Source organism: Mycteria americana, chromosome 22, assembly GCF_035582795.1.
Source record: "Mycteria americana isolate JAX WOST 10 ecotype Jacksonville Zoo and Gardens chromosome 22, USCA_MyAme_1.0, whole genome shotgun sequence".
In the NCBI taxonomy this organism is placed as follows: domain Eukaryota; kingdom Metazoa; phylum Chordata; class Aves; order Ciconiiformes; family Ciconiidae; genus Mycteria; species Mycteria americana.
In genome coordinates, this window is record NC_134386.1 from 8,517,963 (window position 1) to 8,532,906 (window position 14,944).

At 50.8% G+C, this 14,944-nt stretch overlaps 2 protein-coding genes and 1 gene segment (V, D, J or C); 1 reads left to right on the plus strand and 2 right to left on the minus strand.

Moving 5' to 3' along the window:
- Positions 1 to 510: 510 nt before the first annotated feature.
- Positions 511 to 1,659, minus strand: LOC142419928 (olfactory receptor 6X1-like). The gene is given in 4 exon segments (XM_075523352.1): positions 511 to 753; positions 756 to 896; positions 899 to 1,326; positions 1,329 to 1,659. Coding segments are annotated over 4 exon segments (1,143 nt in total).
- Positions 1,660 to 8,624: 6,965 nt separating this feature from the next.
- Positions 8,625 to 13,167, minus strand: LOC142419929 (T cell receptor alpha variable 1-1-like). The segment is given in 4 exon segments: positions 8,625 to 8,686; positions 8,773 to 8,860; positions 11,849 to 12,144; positions 13,119 to 13,167. Coding segments are annotated over 4 exon segments (495 nt in total).
- On the plus strand, positions 9,135 to 10,301 carry LOC142419930 (uncharacterized). Its single transcript, XM_075523353.1, has 4 exons — positions 9,135 to 9,332; positions 9,465 to 9,566; positions 9,817 to 9,819; positions 9,915 to 10,301. Exons 1-4 carry the CDS (start codon positions 9,135 to 9,137, stop codon positions 10,299 to 10,301), a joined length of 690 nt encoding a protein of 229 aa, XP_075379468.1.
- Positions 13,168 to 14,944: the final 1,777 nt, after the last annotated feature.

A 14,944-nucleotide genomic window follows, 5' to 3' on the forward strand; every position in this document is an offset into this window, starting at 1 on the left:
TTCTGCACATAATCTGCCTAGATTACGGCAATAATCAATAGATGCTTGTGGGGTAGAATTATCTGCCGTCTGAGATGGACCAGCCGTCTCATACTTTGGGGTGCTCATTTCTCTTGATCATGACAAAATCCTTCTAGACAACAAATTCAAATGTTGATGCCATCTTTGTCTGCAGTGTATGTCGATTAAGGAGAACAAGGCCAACGTTTAAAAAGGACATTGTCCACATAAGTATCTCGTTTCATCTGAAAAACCATGCTAGACTTGATTACAATACACTGTTTTGAAAAGGACATAAATTGCAAGTTATGCTCACTTTCTTTTCTCCTCCTTATGTCAAAATGGGTGTAACTGAAGAGAAAGGCTCTTCATCAGAAGGTCTTGAGAGAAGACTAAAACCCATGCTTGTTGTTTAACCTAAAAGTGCAGCTGTATTGCAGTTCCACAAACACAGGGGTTGGGCTCTGTTTTCTGGCCTGTCAGGAACCTTTGCTAGGCTGAAGTAGCCTTTCACTGCCTTGCCATTCTCCTCAGAGCTGCCTTCAACTCCTTGTTTCTGATAGTATAGCTGAAAGGCTTCAGCAAAAGAGTCAGGAGAGTGTTGAGGCTGGACTCCACTCTGCTGAGACTAAAGGATGAGTGAGCCATGAGTTTCAGGTACATGAAGATGACAGCTCCATAGAGGATGGGGACCATAGTGAGATGGGAGCTACAAGCAGATAATGCCTTCTGGTGGCTGAAAGACAAGGGAATACATGGAGAATTGCAAATATGATACAGATGAATAAAACTACCTTGAAAAGCAGAGTGCTTTGGATGATGGGGATGGGCACCAGAAAGCCAAGGGTCTCAATGAGCGTTGCATCACCACAGGCCAGGCTCAGGAGAGGCCCAGCCCAGCATCACAGTAGAAATGGTCAATGTTGTTCTTGGAGCAGAGAAGACACTGCACCAGCAGCAGAGACATCTCGGAGATGATGAGCACAAAACTCAGTAGCCATGCTCCTAGGCATAGAAAGAAGCAGAGTATCTTTGTCATGATAGTGATGTTATACAGCTGCTTGTGTACGGCAATGTAGTAGTCGAAGGACATCACTGAGAAGATTAGAAACTCAGTGACACCCAGGAAGAAGTGGGAAAATGACTGTGCCAGGCAGCAGGAAACACAAACGGCTGTCCTGGTGACAAGGAAAGTCTCCAGCACTTTGCAGACAATGGTAGTGGTGTTCTGGATCTCCAAGAAGGAGAGCTTGCCGAGGAAGAAGTCCATCAGGATCCTCAGGGACCCATCCCTCCCTGCAGCAAAAAAGATGATGCCGTTCCCATCAGAGTTACAAGATACGTGGACAAGACAAGGACAAACAGGACCATGTGCCACCTGCGACGGTCTGGGAAGCCCAGGAGAACAACTTCAGTCCCAAATATCCTGTTCTTCTTTGCCACGGCTCCGAGATTACAGATGGAGATTATGTCAGAGTGAGGTTTCACATTGCAGCAAGAGCAGCAGTAACCTTTCAACAAGAAGTCTTTCCCTGGGCTCAGTGGCTCTTCCCACGGCCTCCGGTTATCAGTACCAGTCTCATTCTCCCTCCACCTCCTCTCTCTCTCTTCTTCCATACAGACAGGCATACAAACATCTGTCCATCCTTCTCCAGCCATTCATCCATCTACGCTACTCTATGACCCTCCCTGCAAGGGAGCTACAAATTAGCTTACGAAATCCAGATTTTTTTTTTTCTTGTTCTTGTCTTTTTCTCTTGGGTCAGTTTTTGATAGCCAAGTAGGTTATGGCCTGGTATGAATTTGTCTGGACCAGACAAATTCAGAGTATTTGATAGAAAATGAATTACCATGTTTTCAAAGGGAATTTTTGGGCTGTTTTGCCTCTCAATTTTTCAAGGGAAAGACTGCCTCTGTGTCCCACTGTACTGTATTATGTACAATACTTTTCTGCTTTAAAGGAAGGCCCCAAATAATAAGAATTCCAGGCAGAAAATAGAAATACTCACATACATGATCATCAGCAATAACCCACTGATCTTTTCAAACAAAATTAATAGAAAAGAACTTTCAAAATGTTTCCCTTCCCTTCCCTTCCCTTCCCTTCCCTTCCCTTCCCTTCCCTTCCCTTCCCTTCCCTTCCCTTCCCTTCCCTTCCCTTCCCTTCCCTTCCCTTCCCTTCCCTTCCCTTCCCTTCCCTTCCCTTCCCTTCCCTTCCCTTCCCTTCCCTTCCCTTCCCTTCCCTTCCCTTCCCTTCCCTTCCCTTCCCTTCCCTTCCCTTCCCTTCCCTTCCCTTCTCTTCTCTTCTCTTCTCTTCTCTTCTCTTCTCTTCTCTTCTCTTCTCTTCTCTTCTCTTCTCTTCTCTTCTCTTCTCTTCTCTTCTCTTCTCTTCTCTTCTCTTCTCTTCTCTTCTCTCTCTACCTTGCCTTGCCTTGCCTTGCCTTGCCCTGCCCCACCCTGCCCTGCCCTGCCCTGCCCTGCCCTGCCCTGTCTTGCCTTGCCTTGCCTTGCCTTGGCCTTCCCTGTGCTGCCCTGCGCTGCCTTGTCTTGGCCTTCCCTGTGCTGCCCTGCGCTGCCTTGCCTTGCCTTGCCCTACACTTCCCTGCCCTGCCTTTCCTTTCCTTTCCTTGCCTTGCCTTGCCCTGCCCTGCCCTGCCTTGTCTGGCCTTTCCTTGCCTTGACCTGCCTGCATTGCATTGCCTTGCCTTGCATTTCCTTGCCTTGCCTTGCCTTTCCTTGCCTTGCCTTGACCTGCCCTGCCTTGCCTTGCCCTGCCTTGCTTTGCGTTGCCCTGCCTTTGCTTGCCTGATCTTACCCTGCCCTGCCCTGCCCTGCCCTGCCCTGCCCTGCCGTGCCCTGCCATGCCGTGCCCTGCCCTGCCCTGCCTTGCCTTGCCCTGTCCTGCCCTGTCCTGCCCTTCCTTGTCTTGCCTTGTGTTTCCTTGCCTTGACTTCCCTTGTGTTGCCTTGCTTTCTCTTGCCTTGCCTTGCCTTGTCTTGCTTTGCCTTCTCTTTTTCTGTTCATCTATTTCTGACCTGGGTCACTGAATGCTGGAAGAAGATGATGTAACAACAGTTTTCAATGTGTTCCTTCTTCACTCTGAGCTGTGCTAGTCTTCCTTGCATGATTTCTTTCTTTCCAACATTAATTCCAGATTTTTGATTCTCTGGAAAGAACTTAGAGGGAGCCTTGTCAGCCCCAGCCATCTTCTAGGTCCTCTCCCTCACCATTTCCTTGCTTGATTATGTTTGTGTTACTATAGCGGCAACACGTTGTCCTGTTTGGAAGAGCTTTGCCATGTCCAGAAGGAATCAACTACCCAGGCACGAGGCGGGAGCTCAAGCTGTGGTGGGCCACAGCCCTCGTCTCTGTGGTAGAGGAGGGAAAAACAGTGAATGAAGGTAACCAGCTTACCACCGTTGAAGGACGGACCCTGCCAGAGCTGAGGAACACGTTAGATCAGAGTAAAGAGGACCTGGCAGAGCTCTGAAATACTCTTCTGGTTTGGTGGAATGAACCACTGCCATGCAAGGCCTGACTCCCATTGCAACTCGTTATACATCTGGTAATTCCTGGGTTCATCGGTACTTAATTGCTTCATTCTTATTTGCCTAAGGTGAATGTCCAAGGTGCTTACGGGCTGTAGGATAAAAATTCGACAGAGACCTTGGTATGTGTGGTGGGAAAGATGAGGGAAAGCTGGGTAACAGCTGTTGATGCATTTGCTCAAGAGAGCTGAGCTATGATGAGACACCTAAAAAGTGAGTATCCCTCTGGAACAATTACCATCAGTCCATTCGTGACTACATGGCACCCATTTGCCGTGTCCTTAAGTGACTGACATGAGTAGTGCAGGTACCACTGATACCCAAGATGCGATGTGACAGGTTCCCCGCCCGCCAGCTTCCAGAGGAAATCCACCCCCTTCCCAGCAGCCTCCGCAGACCCTGAAAGTCCCTCCCCTTTTCTGGTCATGTGCATTGTTACGATTGGCTGACAGGACCTGCTATGCCTTCAGGTTTACCTGGACATACCTCAGACCTATAAGGCCCTTCCCCTAGAGACACAGGGGAAGCCTTTTTTTTCTCGACCACCATTTTAGGAGCAGGCGTTGCCATTTTACAGCAGAGATCTCCCATTTTGTAAACATCACACTGCTCTGTGACTGACTGGTGGCCATTTCTTGATACTGTCATAGCTCTGTGTTCTCAGGCAGCCCTGTGACTGGCTAGCAGCACTAGGCACCCCTCCCATTTTACCCGGAAGCATGTCAGAAAAGGCAGCCCCTTACCATTAGATACAGGGAGGCTGCCACTCTGGATGTGGCATTTCCCATGTGTTTTCATACTGCACTGTGACTGGCTGACAGCACCTTCTTGACACCATAAACAAACAAGTTCTGAGGCAGCCTTGTGATTGGCTTTGCGCCTCCTTTGGACCAGGAAGTGCTCAGTTAGAAGCACTCTGTGTTTCTGGAACATGTCCCTCATTTCAGCATCCAAAGAGTGGTCTGTATCAGCCCTCATGTCTTCCCCGGGTAATGGCAGCAGCCATAGCTGCTCCAGCTGATTTGCAGGCACCAGATCCATTTTTTCACACAGCCCGTCATTGCTTTACCAAAAGCCCTGCAATGAGCAGAAGAGCAAAACTTAAGTCCTCCACAAATTTGATGAAAGGATACTTCCAGAGCACTTCCCAATACAGCAGTTGCCAGCAACTGTGAACATCACAGAATTTTCTCAGGCATGACAGACAGCAAGGGGTTGGCATTCATCAGCTGTCCAGTGGTTGCAAGTGAGCCAACTGTGCAGCATTAGAGAAGTTGATAGGGAGGTAGGCAGAATTTTCTCCGAGATGCAACATCTTGAAGAGCCCCCGACCCCAAATGCAGTGGAGAAGCAGGCAGTGTCTACCCCTAGGTAGACAAGGTAAGTGCAATCTCTGGAGAAGTTGAAGGATGGAAGCTGGTGACTTGTGGCACCAAGCGGAAGGCTCCTGCTCCACCTAAGGGCTTACAACTACAAAATAGTTTCACCTCCTCAAAGTTAAAGAGGAGCCAGATGTGCCTTGAAGCAAAGGATCTGGTCCGCCTGACCCTAAACCATGCAAGGCCACCAGGAAGAAGCAGCAAGTGACACTTATGGGTGACTCTCTGCTACAGGGGACAGAGGCACCAATCTGCCAACCTGTCCTGTCACCTAGAGAGCTTTGCTGCCTGCCAGGGGCCCAGATCCCGGATATTGTGGAGCGACTGATGAAGGTCATTCAGCCCTCTGACTGCCCCCCCCGCTATTATTCTTTATGGGCATAGATGATACGGCTAGGAGAAACCTGGACAGAATCAAAAGTGATGACAGAGCTCTGCAGGCAGTAGTCAAGGGCATGTGGGCCCAGGTAGTGCTGTCATCAATCCTGCTGGAGAAGGGAAGGGGTGTGAGGAGGAAGGCACTGATAATTCAGGTCAATAACTGCCTGTGGAGCTGGAATTGGTGACAGCGTTTTGGGTCCTACAACCAAGGGACTCTTTTTGCAGAGCAGCGTCTGCTCAGGAGGTGTGGGATCCACCTCACCAAGCAGGACAAAGTTATTTTTGCCAGTAAGATGGCTGACCTGATAAGGAGGGTTATAAACTGGGAAAGTTTTTAAACTTATGCTTTTTGCTTTTTAAAGCATAATGCTACAGATATTGCTTTCCAGAGGAAGCAACTGCAGCATCCCCTCCTCCATGGCCTGTGGATACCACTCTCTCTTTTTCCTACATCACCGTTATGAGGGATTATCTTTTGAACAGATTTTAAAACTGTATTCTAACAGTCTAGTACAAAATGATCAGATGCTGATGCATTTTGTAAAAGATGAAGATGGAGCTTTCTCCATGACCACAGCTACTCAAAATAAGTTTCAGAAGACCCAGACCAGCATCTCTTGCAGCCATTTTCATAAATGTATTCTGTAAATAAAGTTTACAACCCAACTGCTCGGCTTAGTGTGTGCTCTTTAAGCTCAGCCCACCCCACCCCAACATGTTTCTCAAATGGACACTACAGACAGCAAAGTTTAAAGATTTTATGAATATAAACCCCCATGGCAGGAGGGGTTGGACTAGACAACCTTTTAAAGGTCCCTCCCAACCTAAACCATCCTATGAGTCCATGATCCTATGAATATTTTCGTTTTAACAGTAAACTTCACAGGGTGCATCACTGGGTTTTAGGCACCTCCCAGTCTGGTATCATCAACAAAACTGCTCATGGTACGTTCAACTCCTGCATCCAGATCACTGATATTGAACAGCACTGGCCCTAGAATTGAGCCCTGAGGAACACCGCAGGTGATGGGTCGCCAGCCAGGTGTAGCCCCACTCACTACAACCCTTTGAGCCTGCTGTTCAGCCAGTTCTTCACCCATCGCACTGTGTACCTGGTCATCTCACAGTTGGACGCCTTGTCCAGAAAGATGCTGTAAGGGACAGTATGCAGAGCCTTACTAAAATCCAGAAAAACCACATCCACCACCTTCCCTTCCTCCACTGGGTGGGTGACCTTATCATAGAAGGATATCAAATTAGTTTCACGGGACTTTCCCTTTGTAAACCCATGTAACTGTGCCTGATGATTGCATTGTCCTTTAAATGCCTTCCAACAGCACCCAGCATGACCTTCTCCATAGTTTTTCCAGGAACCGAGATGAGACAAACAGGTCTGTAGTTCCCTGGGACATCCCTCACACCCTTCGTGTGCCAACTTGGCCTGTCACCTAGAGAGCTTTGCTGCCTGCCAGGGGCCCACATCTGGAATGTTATGGAGGGACTGCCAAAGCTTGCTCGGCTCTCTGACCACTACCCCCTGCTGTTATTCCTTATGGGCACAAATGATATGCTAGGGGAAACTTGGACAGAATCAAAAGTGATGACAGAGCTCCACGGGAAGTAGTCCAGGGCACATGGGTCCAGGTAGTGCTGTCCTCAATCCTGCTGGTGAGGGGAAAGGGTGTGAGGAGGAGAGCACTGATAATGCAGGTCAATAACTGGCTGTGGAACTGGAGTTGGTGACAGGGGGTCAGGTCCTACAACCATGGGAACCTGATTGCAGAGCAGCATCTGCCCAGGAGATGTGGGATCCACCTCACCAAGCAGGGCCAAGTTAGCTTTGCCAGTAGGATGGCTGACCTGATAAGGAGGGCTTATAAACTAGGAATGATGGGGGAGGGAGAGAGTACCCAGCAGCCCTGTGAGGGACTGATGGACACAGGTGATGAGCAAAGGGCCTGGGGTGATGTGCCAGGAAGGGAGGACAAGATGAAGGAAACAGGGCTGAAGTGGGGTCACCCCTAGCAGTTGCATGGAAGCAAGGAAGTGCCTGCAAGGCATCATTGTGGAGAAATCGCCAAAACCCTTTCTAGGAAGTCAACATGCTGGGGTGCCCCTGTCAAGTGCCTGTACACTGATGCACGCAGTATGGGGAATAAACACAAGGAGTTAGAGATCTGGGTGCAGTTGTAGGGCTACGATCACATTGGGATCACGGAGATGGGGTGGGATGGCTCCCGTTTCTGGAGTGTTGCAATGGAGAGATATAGGCCATGTCGGAAAGACAGGCTGAGAAGAGGAGGATGGGGACTTTCCCTTTCTGTGAGAGTGCAGTTGGAGTACATGGAGCTCTGCCTGGGGACGGGTGATGAGCTAACTGTGGGCTTATGGGCAAGGAAGAAAGAGAATATAGGTAAGGGTGACATTGTACTGGGTGTCTGCTATAGGTGGCCTGACCGGGACAAACGAGCAGATGAGGCCCTCTACAGGCAGATAGGATCAGCTTCACATTCATGGGCCCTGGTCCTCATGGGGAACGTCAACCACTGCGGTATCTGTTGGAGGGAAAACTCAGCAGGACATAAGCAAGCCAGGAGGTTCCTGGAGTGCATGGATGACAGCTTCATCACCCAAGTGACAGAGGAGCCAAGGAGGACAGGTGCTCTGCTGGACCTCATACGCACCAAGAAGGAAGGGCTTGTTGGGGATGTGAAGATCAAAGGCAGCCTTGGCTGCAGTGGCAAGGAGATGGTGTAGTTCAGGATCCTGAGGGGAGGGAGGAAGGTAAATAGCAAGCTCAAAACCCAGGACTTCAGGAGAGCAGAATTCCGTCTCTTTAAAGATGTGCTTGGAAGAGTGCCATGGGATATGACCCTTCAGGCAAGAGGGGCCCAGGAAAGTTCATTTCACATGAAGGACCACCTCCCCCAAGCTCAAGAGCAGTCCATCCCAATGAGGAGGAAGTCAGGAAAGCATGTCAGGAGGCCTGTATGGATGAACAAGGAGTTCCTGGCAAAACCAAAACACAAGAAGGAAGCATACAGAAGATGGAAGCAATGATGGGTAACCTGTGAGGAATACAGAGACACTGTCAAAGCATGCAGGGATGGGATTAGGAAAGTCAAAGCTCAAGTGGAACTGAATCTGGCAAGGGATGCCAATGGCAACAAGAAGGGCTTCTGTAAGGACACAGGTGACAAAAGGAAGGCTGGGGGAAATGTGGTCCCACTGCTGAATGAGTGGGCCTTCGCTGATGCTGCACAGCCTGACAACACAGGACATGGAAAAGGCTGAGGTGCTGAATGCCTTCTGTGCCTCAATCTTTACGAGCAAGATCAATCTTTAGGAATCCTATGTCCTTGATACCAGGGAGGAAGTCTAGAGCAAGGGAGATGTACTCTTGCAGGGGTAGGATCAGGCTGGCAATACTTAAGCAAACTGGAGACCTCTCTCAAAATACTTACATCTTGTAGGCAATGGTAACTCAGGTGTTTTGCAAGGCAAAAGCCTTCCTCTGATTATCTGTGTGCCATGCCAAGAAGTGATTTTGTTCTCTTCAAGCATCATGCTGTCCACCCCGTAATATCCCGGTCGTTGGAGAGGACGCACATAAATTTGATTTTGAGCAGCGTTGAAAAAATGGGGGAAATGACCTTTGCAGCCCTCAATATCCAAGGCTTGGGGAGGGCTGCTTCATTTCATGGGTAAGAGATTTAAAGTCTATGAAACCCAGCAGTGCAGCCCGCCTGCACCCTACAAGTTGGAGTGACCCTGCTGGGAGTGAAAGAAAGAGAAAGACATGGCACGTCCTCAAGCAAGGAAGCCCATGGGTGACCAGCCAAGGATTTCAGGGCCCCCTCCTGTCAACGCAGCCCCAGGCAACCCCACCAGCGTGCCCCAGGCTAACATCACCTGCCTGCACCACACCCATCCGGCACCTGAGCTGAGTCTCCTGCCAACACTGACACATTCCTGTCCTGGAACTCCTGGGACCTCTCAATCCCAGCACTCAGAAGAAACCTCTGTGAGGGAATGTGTACAGCGTAAGCCAGGAAATGAAAAGGCACCATCAGGGAAAACAACCACCCAGCCCATGTCATTAGCTGGGATGTTTTCTGATCATCATGAGCACCTTAGAAAATTGCCACCTTCATAGAAGCGACCTCTGGTCCTGGGGCAGGTCAGGGCCACCATAAATGCCAGCCCAACTCCTTGCTCTCTCATCCACTTCTCTCACCCCCTTCTCCTTGGGAACCAGGTGGGTCTGAAGCCCTTTCCTCATGCAGATGCATGCTCCTCCATCCTGTGCTAGGTCTTGGTGCTGCTTGTCGTGTGAGGGGAAAGAAGGGTGAAGGAATAAGACAGTGTCTGGAACATGCCTCAGGAGGCTCTTCTTTCAAGAGGTATTCAGCATCCTCGTTGAGCCTGGCAACACATTGCAGTCCTGTGTCAGGATGAGGCCGAGAAACCCTTTTGCCTTACTGCTCAGTTCCTACCTCCTGGCTCAGCAGGTACCTTTGAAACACTCACGGCAGGGTGACAGACTCATGGCAAGCTGCTCCTCACAGGTCCCTGTACTCTGATTCCTCCTGACACTCTCTCCCAGGTGCATCTCCAGTGCAGAGATATGTCCTGCTATGACCAGTGCCTGCCATGCTGGCCCTGTGGCCTGACCCCGCTGGCCAACAGCTGCAGTGAGCCCTGTGTCAGGCAGTGCCACAACTCCACCGTCATCATGCAGCCCTCTCCCGTGGTGGTGACCCTGCCTGGCCCCATCCTCAGCTCCTTCCCACAGAACACCGTTGTGGGCTCTTCCACCTCCGCTGCTGTTGGCAGCATCCTCAGCTGTGATGGAATGCCCGTCACCTCTGGGTGCTGTGACCTCTCTGGCATTTCCAGCTGCTACTGTGGCAGAAGTTGCCTGCCCCCCGCCGCTAAAGCCACTGGTGACAGCCTGGACAAGGACCGCCTGGAACCCAGAAGCTCAGGCTGAACTGAGGACAGAGCTCCTGGCCGTCAGTTTCAGAGAAGCTGAGCATCCAGTACTGCCCTTCCAAAGGAGGGTGGCTGGGACTCTCTGAAAACTTGGCCAAAGGCTAAATCCCCTGCCTTACTCTCTCTCCCATCTCTTTCTCGTCTTCTGCTCTTCTGTGCTGTAAGACCCCCAGAGACAATCTGGGGGATCAGCTGGCCCCTCTCCCTGTGCGGGGCAGGCAGATGGATGCCCTGCAGGATCTTCACTGTGGGCAATGGGTGCAGACTTTCTGCAGCTGGTGGTGCTCTCCCTGCTCTGGCCTCCTCCTCTACAGGAGAACTCATTTCCCACATCAGAGTCATTAGGGTTTTCCACATCCCAGCCTCTGCCTCCACATAATCCTTTTCTTGGTGGACTCCTTGCAGGAGTGGGGACGGTGTAGAGAAAAACCCCTTAAAGCAGCCCCACCTTTTCCTCCTCATCCTCCTACCTGTCCCCAGAATGAGAGAGCATGGCCTGCACCCAAGGGCAAGGGTAGCAAGGACAGGTCACCTATATACCCTCTACCCCTAAACAGTTCCCTGCACAGCCCAACAGTTACACAGATGTGCAGGGCTAAGGCAACTCACAGGTTGATGTTGAAATCAGCCTGGCCAGGGAACACGCCAGGGCCCTCATGCCTCTCACACACCCTCAGCTCCGACCAGACAGGGCACCTCAAGGACAGCAGCCAGTACCCAAGCCCCCATGGCTGCTCTCTGGTGCCTGGCCTTCCCCCAGGCATGAAGCAGCTTTCCCCAAGGCCAGCTCTTCTCTTGGCAGGGCCTGTTGCCCACTTCTGCCTGGTCGTGTCTTCCCCCACTGAAATCTTGGATAGAGCTGTACAGCCTGGTCCCACTGCAGAAGCAATGAGGCAGGTCTGGGGGAAGCCCATGAGGTAGGGAATGAGGAGGGCTCTAAGGATGGGCAGAGGACACTGGGGGGAGCAGGTCCTCCAGATCTCAGCACACCGCCATGTGGCAACTGGAGGGTCCACAGAGTAGTTCTGAGCATTTTCCAAATTTGTTGTAATCATAGGTAATTCCAGGAAGGAGCATTGCCAGATGGCATGATGTTATTTATGTTTTTCATCTTGCTTTGAACTCTGACCTCTGAGGGACACATCCCAGAGCAGGTACTCTAAGAGACAGGCCAGCAGGAAACCCTGAAGATGCAATGTGCGGTAGAGAAAACCATGAAGCAAGAGCAGCAGCAAGGAATCATTGCACAAGCAGTCCCAACCTCCTGCATTGCCCAGCACCTCACCAGAGTCATCGGGCAGAATAACCACATAACCCACGGTGAAAGTAAGGGAACCTGAGACTCTTTCACCACCTTCTCCTTCCTTTCAAGCCACTGACACCGTCCTTTCCTGGAAGAGGATCTTGTCCTGCAGAGCTCTGGGTGTACAGGGGAAGCAGCACTGCCAGGCGAGAGCTGAGGGCCCCTTCCCCCAAGCTCAGCCTTGCACAGACACATGCCCTCCCTCCCCTGGCTTGTTGCACAGCCAAGGAAGCTCCCTGCACCACGGTGTCTTGCACAGCACAGAGGTACAAGGCACTGTCAGAGGGCTCGACTTTCTCCAGCCGCAGAAGGCTGTATTTCTCTGTGGTGTTCAGCAACGTGGTGAGACGGCCGCTGCGCTTGGGGCCAGCTGTTGCATGGTATGAGACCAGCTGGGGAGCTTGGTCTTTCTTCTGCTGGTACCAGAACAAGCCATAAAAGTTAGAGACCTGGTAGGCGCAGGTGGTCTGGAAGGTGTCTCTCTCCTTTACTGTGACTTGTCCTTCTTGCTGGGTGACGGTGATCTGCCCCATGGTGCCTGGAAGAAAGCAAGGGTCAGAGACTGTGCAAGGAAAGGCTCCGAGATGCAAAACAAGAGGGGATGCAAAGTGTCAGAGAGAAGGCTCCCTGTGCCTTGCACTGCAGCCAAAGCCCCATAGATGGGAACAGCAAGGTGGTGAGTGTCTTTGGGAAGGAGCTCTGAGACCTCAGCTCAGCATGGATCCCACAGCACAAGAATGACAGTTGCCTCCCACAGGGATACCCCCAGAGAGAGCTGTGTGAAAGCTGTGTGAGAGCTGTGGAAGATGACCCAGGTCTTCCATCCTGACTCTCCTGCTGCCCAGAGTCTCTAGGAAAGAGATTGCAGTGCCTGGCCCTCCTGTGCTGGGTCCAGGACACCTGCAGCCGTGTGAGGGACCTGGGACCTCCTGTGAGAAGTTTCACCCTGCTCCCCATTCCCGGTGCTCTCAGAAGGCTCCAAGGTCAAGGGAGGGGAGGGAAAAGGAAGCCCTGGCATTGCTGACATGCAGAGGAATGGATAGCCAGGGCATGCTGCATGACATGTGCCAGCCAGGAGAGACACTGGGACACCCTAACAATGTGAGTGCGATGAGAGAACTTTCCTGTGCCTGCATCAGCTTTCAAAAGCCCTGTGCGTCAGAAAAGGTGTAGTGCAGAGATAGAAGAGAGCTTCTGCAATGATATGTCTGTGAAACACTGGGCCTAGATGGATCAGAAGAGAGAGGCAGAGAGAGGTGGACGGTTGGCAAGAGAACAGGAAGGCAAGGAGTCTAAGATGATCAGGAAAGGAGCTGTTTCTTCTCGGTCTCGTCTTGTCTTTTCTATCAGTAACAGCACCTTGCGGAAGCAGGTGCAAAACTACACTTGCAATCTGATGTTTCCCAACATTTGCCCATAATTGTAGAGCAGCTCCCTGCAGAGAACTGTTGAGGGGGTGAGGGTCTCCTGGGGGGAAGAGGAATAGTGCCTCCAGTCAAAGCCAATGCTTACCCAGTGGTTGCCTAAGGAAGGCAGCAAGGATGAGATAGCCGAGGTGCATGCTGAGACTGATCCTCCTGCATGTGTGAGAGAGACACAAAAAACCCACAAATCCCCACCAAGAGCTGCGAGAGAGCAGAGGTGCCGGAAATGACTCTGCAAGGGGAACAAAGAATGAAATGGGGAGGAGAAAATGCTTGTTCTTAGCACGCCTGAAATGCCTGTGCATGTTTTCTCTCCTCCAGCAGTTACACATGTTGCTCCTGTAGGCAACATCTTCAGCCATTCCAAGGTGAAGGGTAAAAGGGGGATAGACCTGCTCCTGGTGACCAACCTCTCTAACACATCCTCTGGTGCAACATCTTGGGAGTCTCTCCTTCCTTGATGCCTTGTGCCTCCTCTCACACCAACCTCAAGACCATGGCTGACTTGGCCTCTCTTGCCTCCTGCACAGTGTCTAGCCCCAGGCTCCTATCAGCACACCCCAAGGCTGCAGCTCTCACAAACGCAATGCTCAACACACCCAAACCCTGCAGACACCAACTGTCCCACTCAGCCCCCCAGACACTGTGGACTTTCTCCCTCTAGCAAAAACAAGTTAGCTCAGGAACCAATAAATGAAGCTTCCTGCCACCCTGCCCATCCCATCTCATACATCAGCTTCTGAAAAGCCTTTTTGGGGAAAAAACCCCACTCAAACCCAAATAAACAGTCCTTTCACTTGACCATAACCCTCCCTTTCTCCATTTCCTCAAAACAAGTAGGATCTGCATTTGTCCTCTCCTTACTTCTAGCCTTTAACAAACAAACATGCCAAACTGTTTTTACTCTTTCCATGGCATAATTTAGGTTGGAAAGGACCTCTGCAGATCACCCATTCCAAGTCCCTGCTCTGAGCAGGCCTCATTAGATCAGGCTGGTCAGGGCTGTGTCTGTCAAGTCTTGAAGATTTCCAAGGCCAGAGCCTGCACAACATCTGTAGACAGGTACCTTCCAGTACTTGAGAATTTTCAGGGTAAAAAAAAAAAAGAAAAATAAATGGACTTTCTAATATTTAAATAGAATTTCCCAGATTCCAAATTGTGTCTGTTGTCTCTTGTCCTACCGCTGTGCACCTTTGAGAAGAGCCTGGCTTCATCTTTTCCACATCCTCAGAGCACATACTTGTAGACACCCATAAGGTCTCCCTTGGGCCTTCTTTTCCTAAGGCACTTTTCCCTCAGGCTCTCTTATTGCTTCCTATCCTCAAGCCCCCTGAGCGCCTTGGAGGCTTCTGCTGGACTCACTCGCACATGTCAGCATCTTTCCTACATACCCAGGAGCACCAAACTGAACACAGGACGCCAGGCATGGTCTCATGAGTGCCAAATAGAGGAGAAGGATCACTTCCCTGGGTGTGCTGACTACACTTTTGCTAAGCCATCTATCTCAGAGTGCAGATGGTCTGCCTTGCCACAAGGGCACACTGCTGACTCACCTTCAGCCATTGGCCACCAGGCATCCCCTGCCTTCCCAGGTGTGTGACCTGTAACCTCTGTCTACAGCACGGTCCAAGCTCCATCACGAAGCTGAAAGGTGCCTGTCCCCAGAGGGACTGGTTGCTCTTGACTCAGGCCGTTGGACAAACATCCTGTTTTGTTGTGTCCTAGCTGGGTGGTTGCTTCTGTTGGGAACGGAAGCACACATTCCTCCTGCACATGATCTGTAAAGCCAGAAAGGTACTTCAGCTAAGCTCCCAAAGACTGATCCATGTATCTGAACGGTCTGATATTGCATGCTCAAGGTTCAGACAATTTCTAGAGTTGAGGCAGGAAAGGGATTTTTTCCCTCCTTGGGCT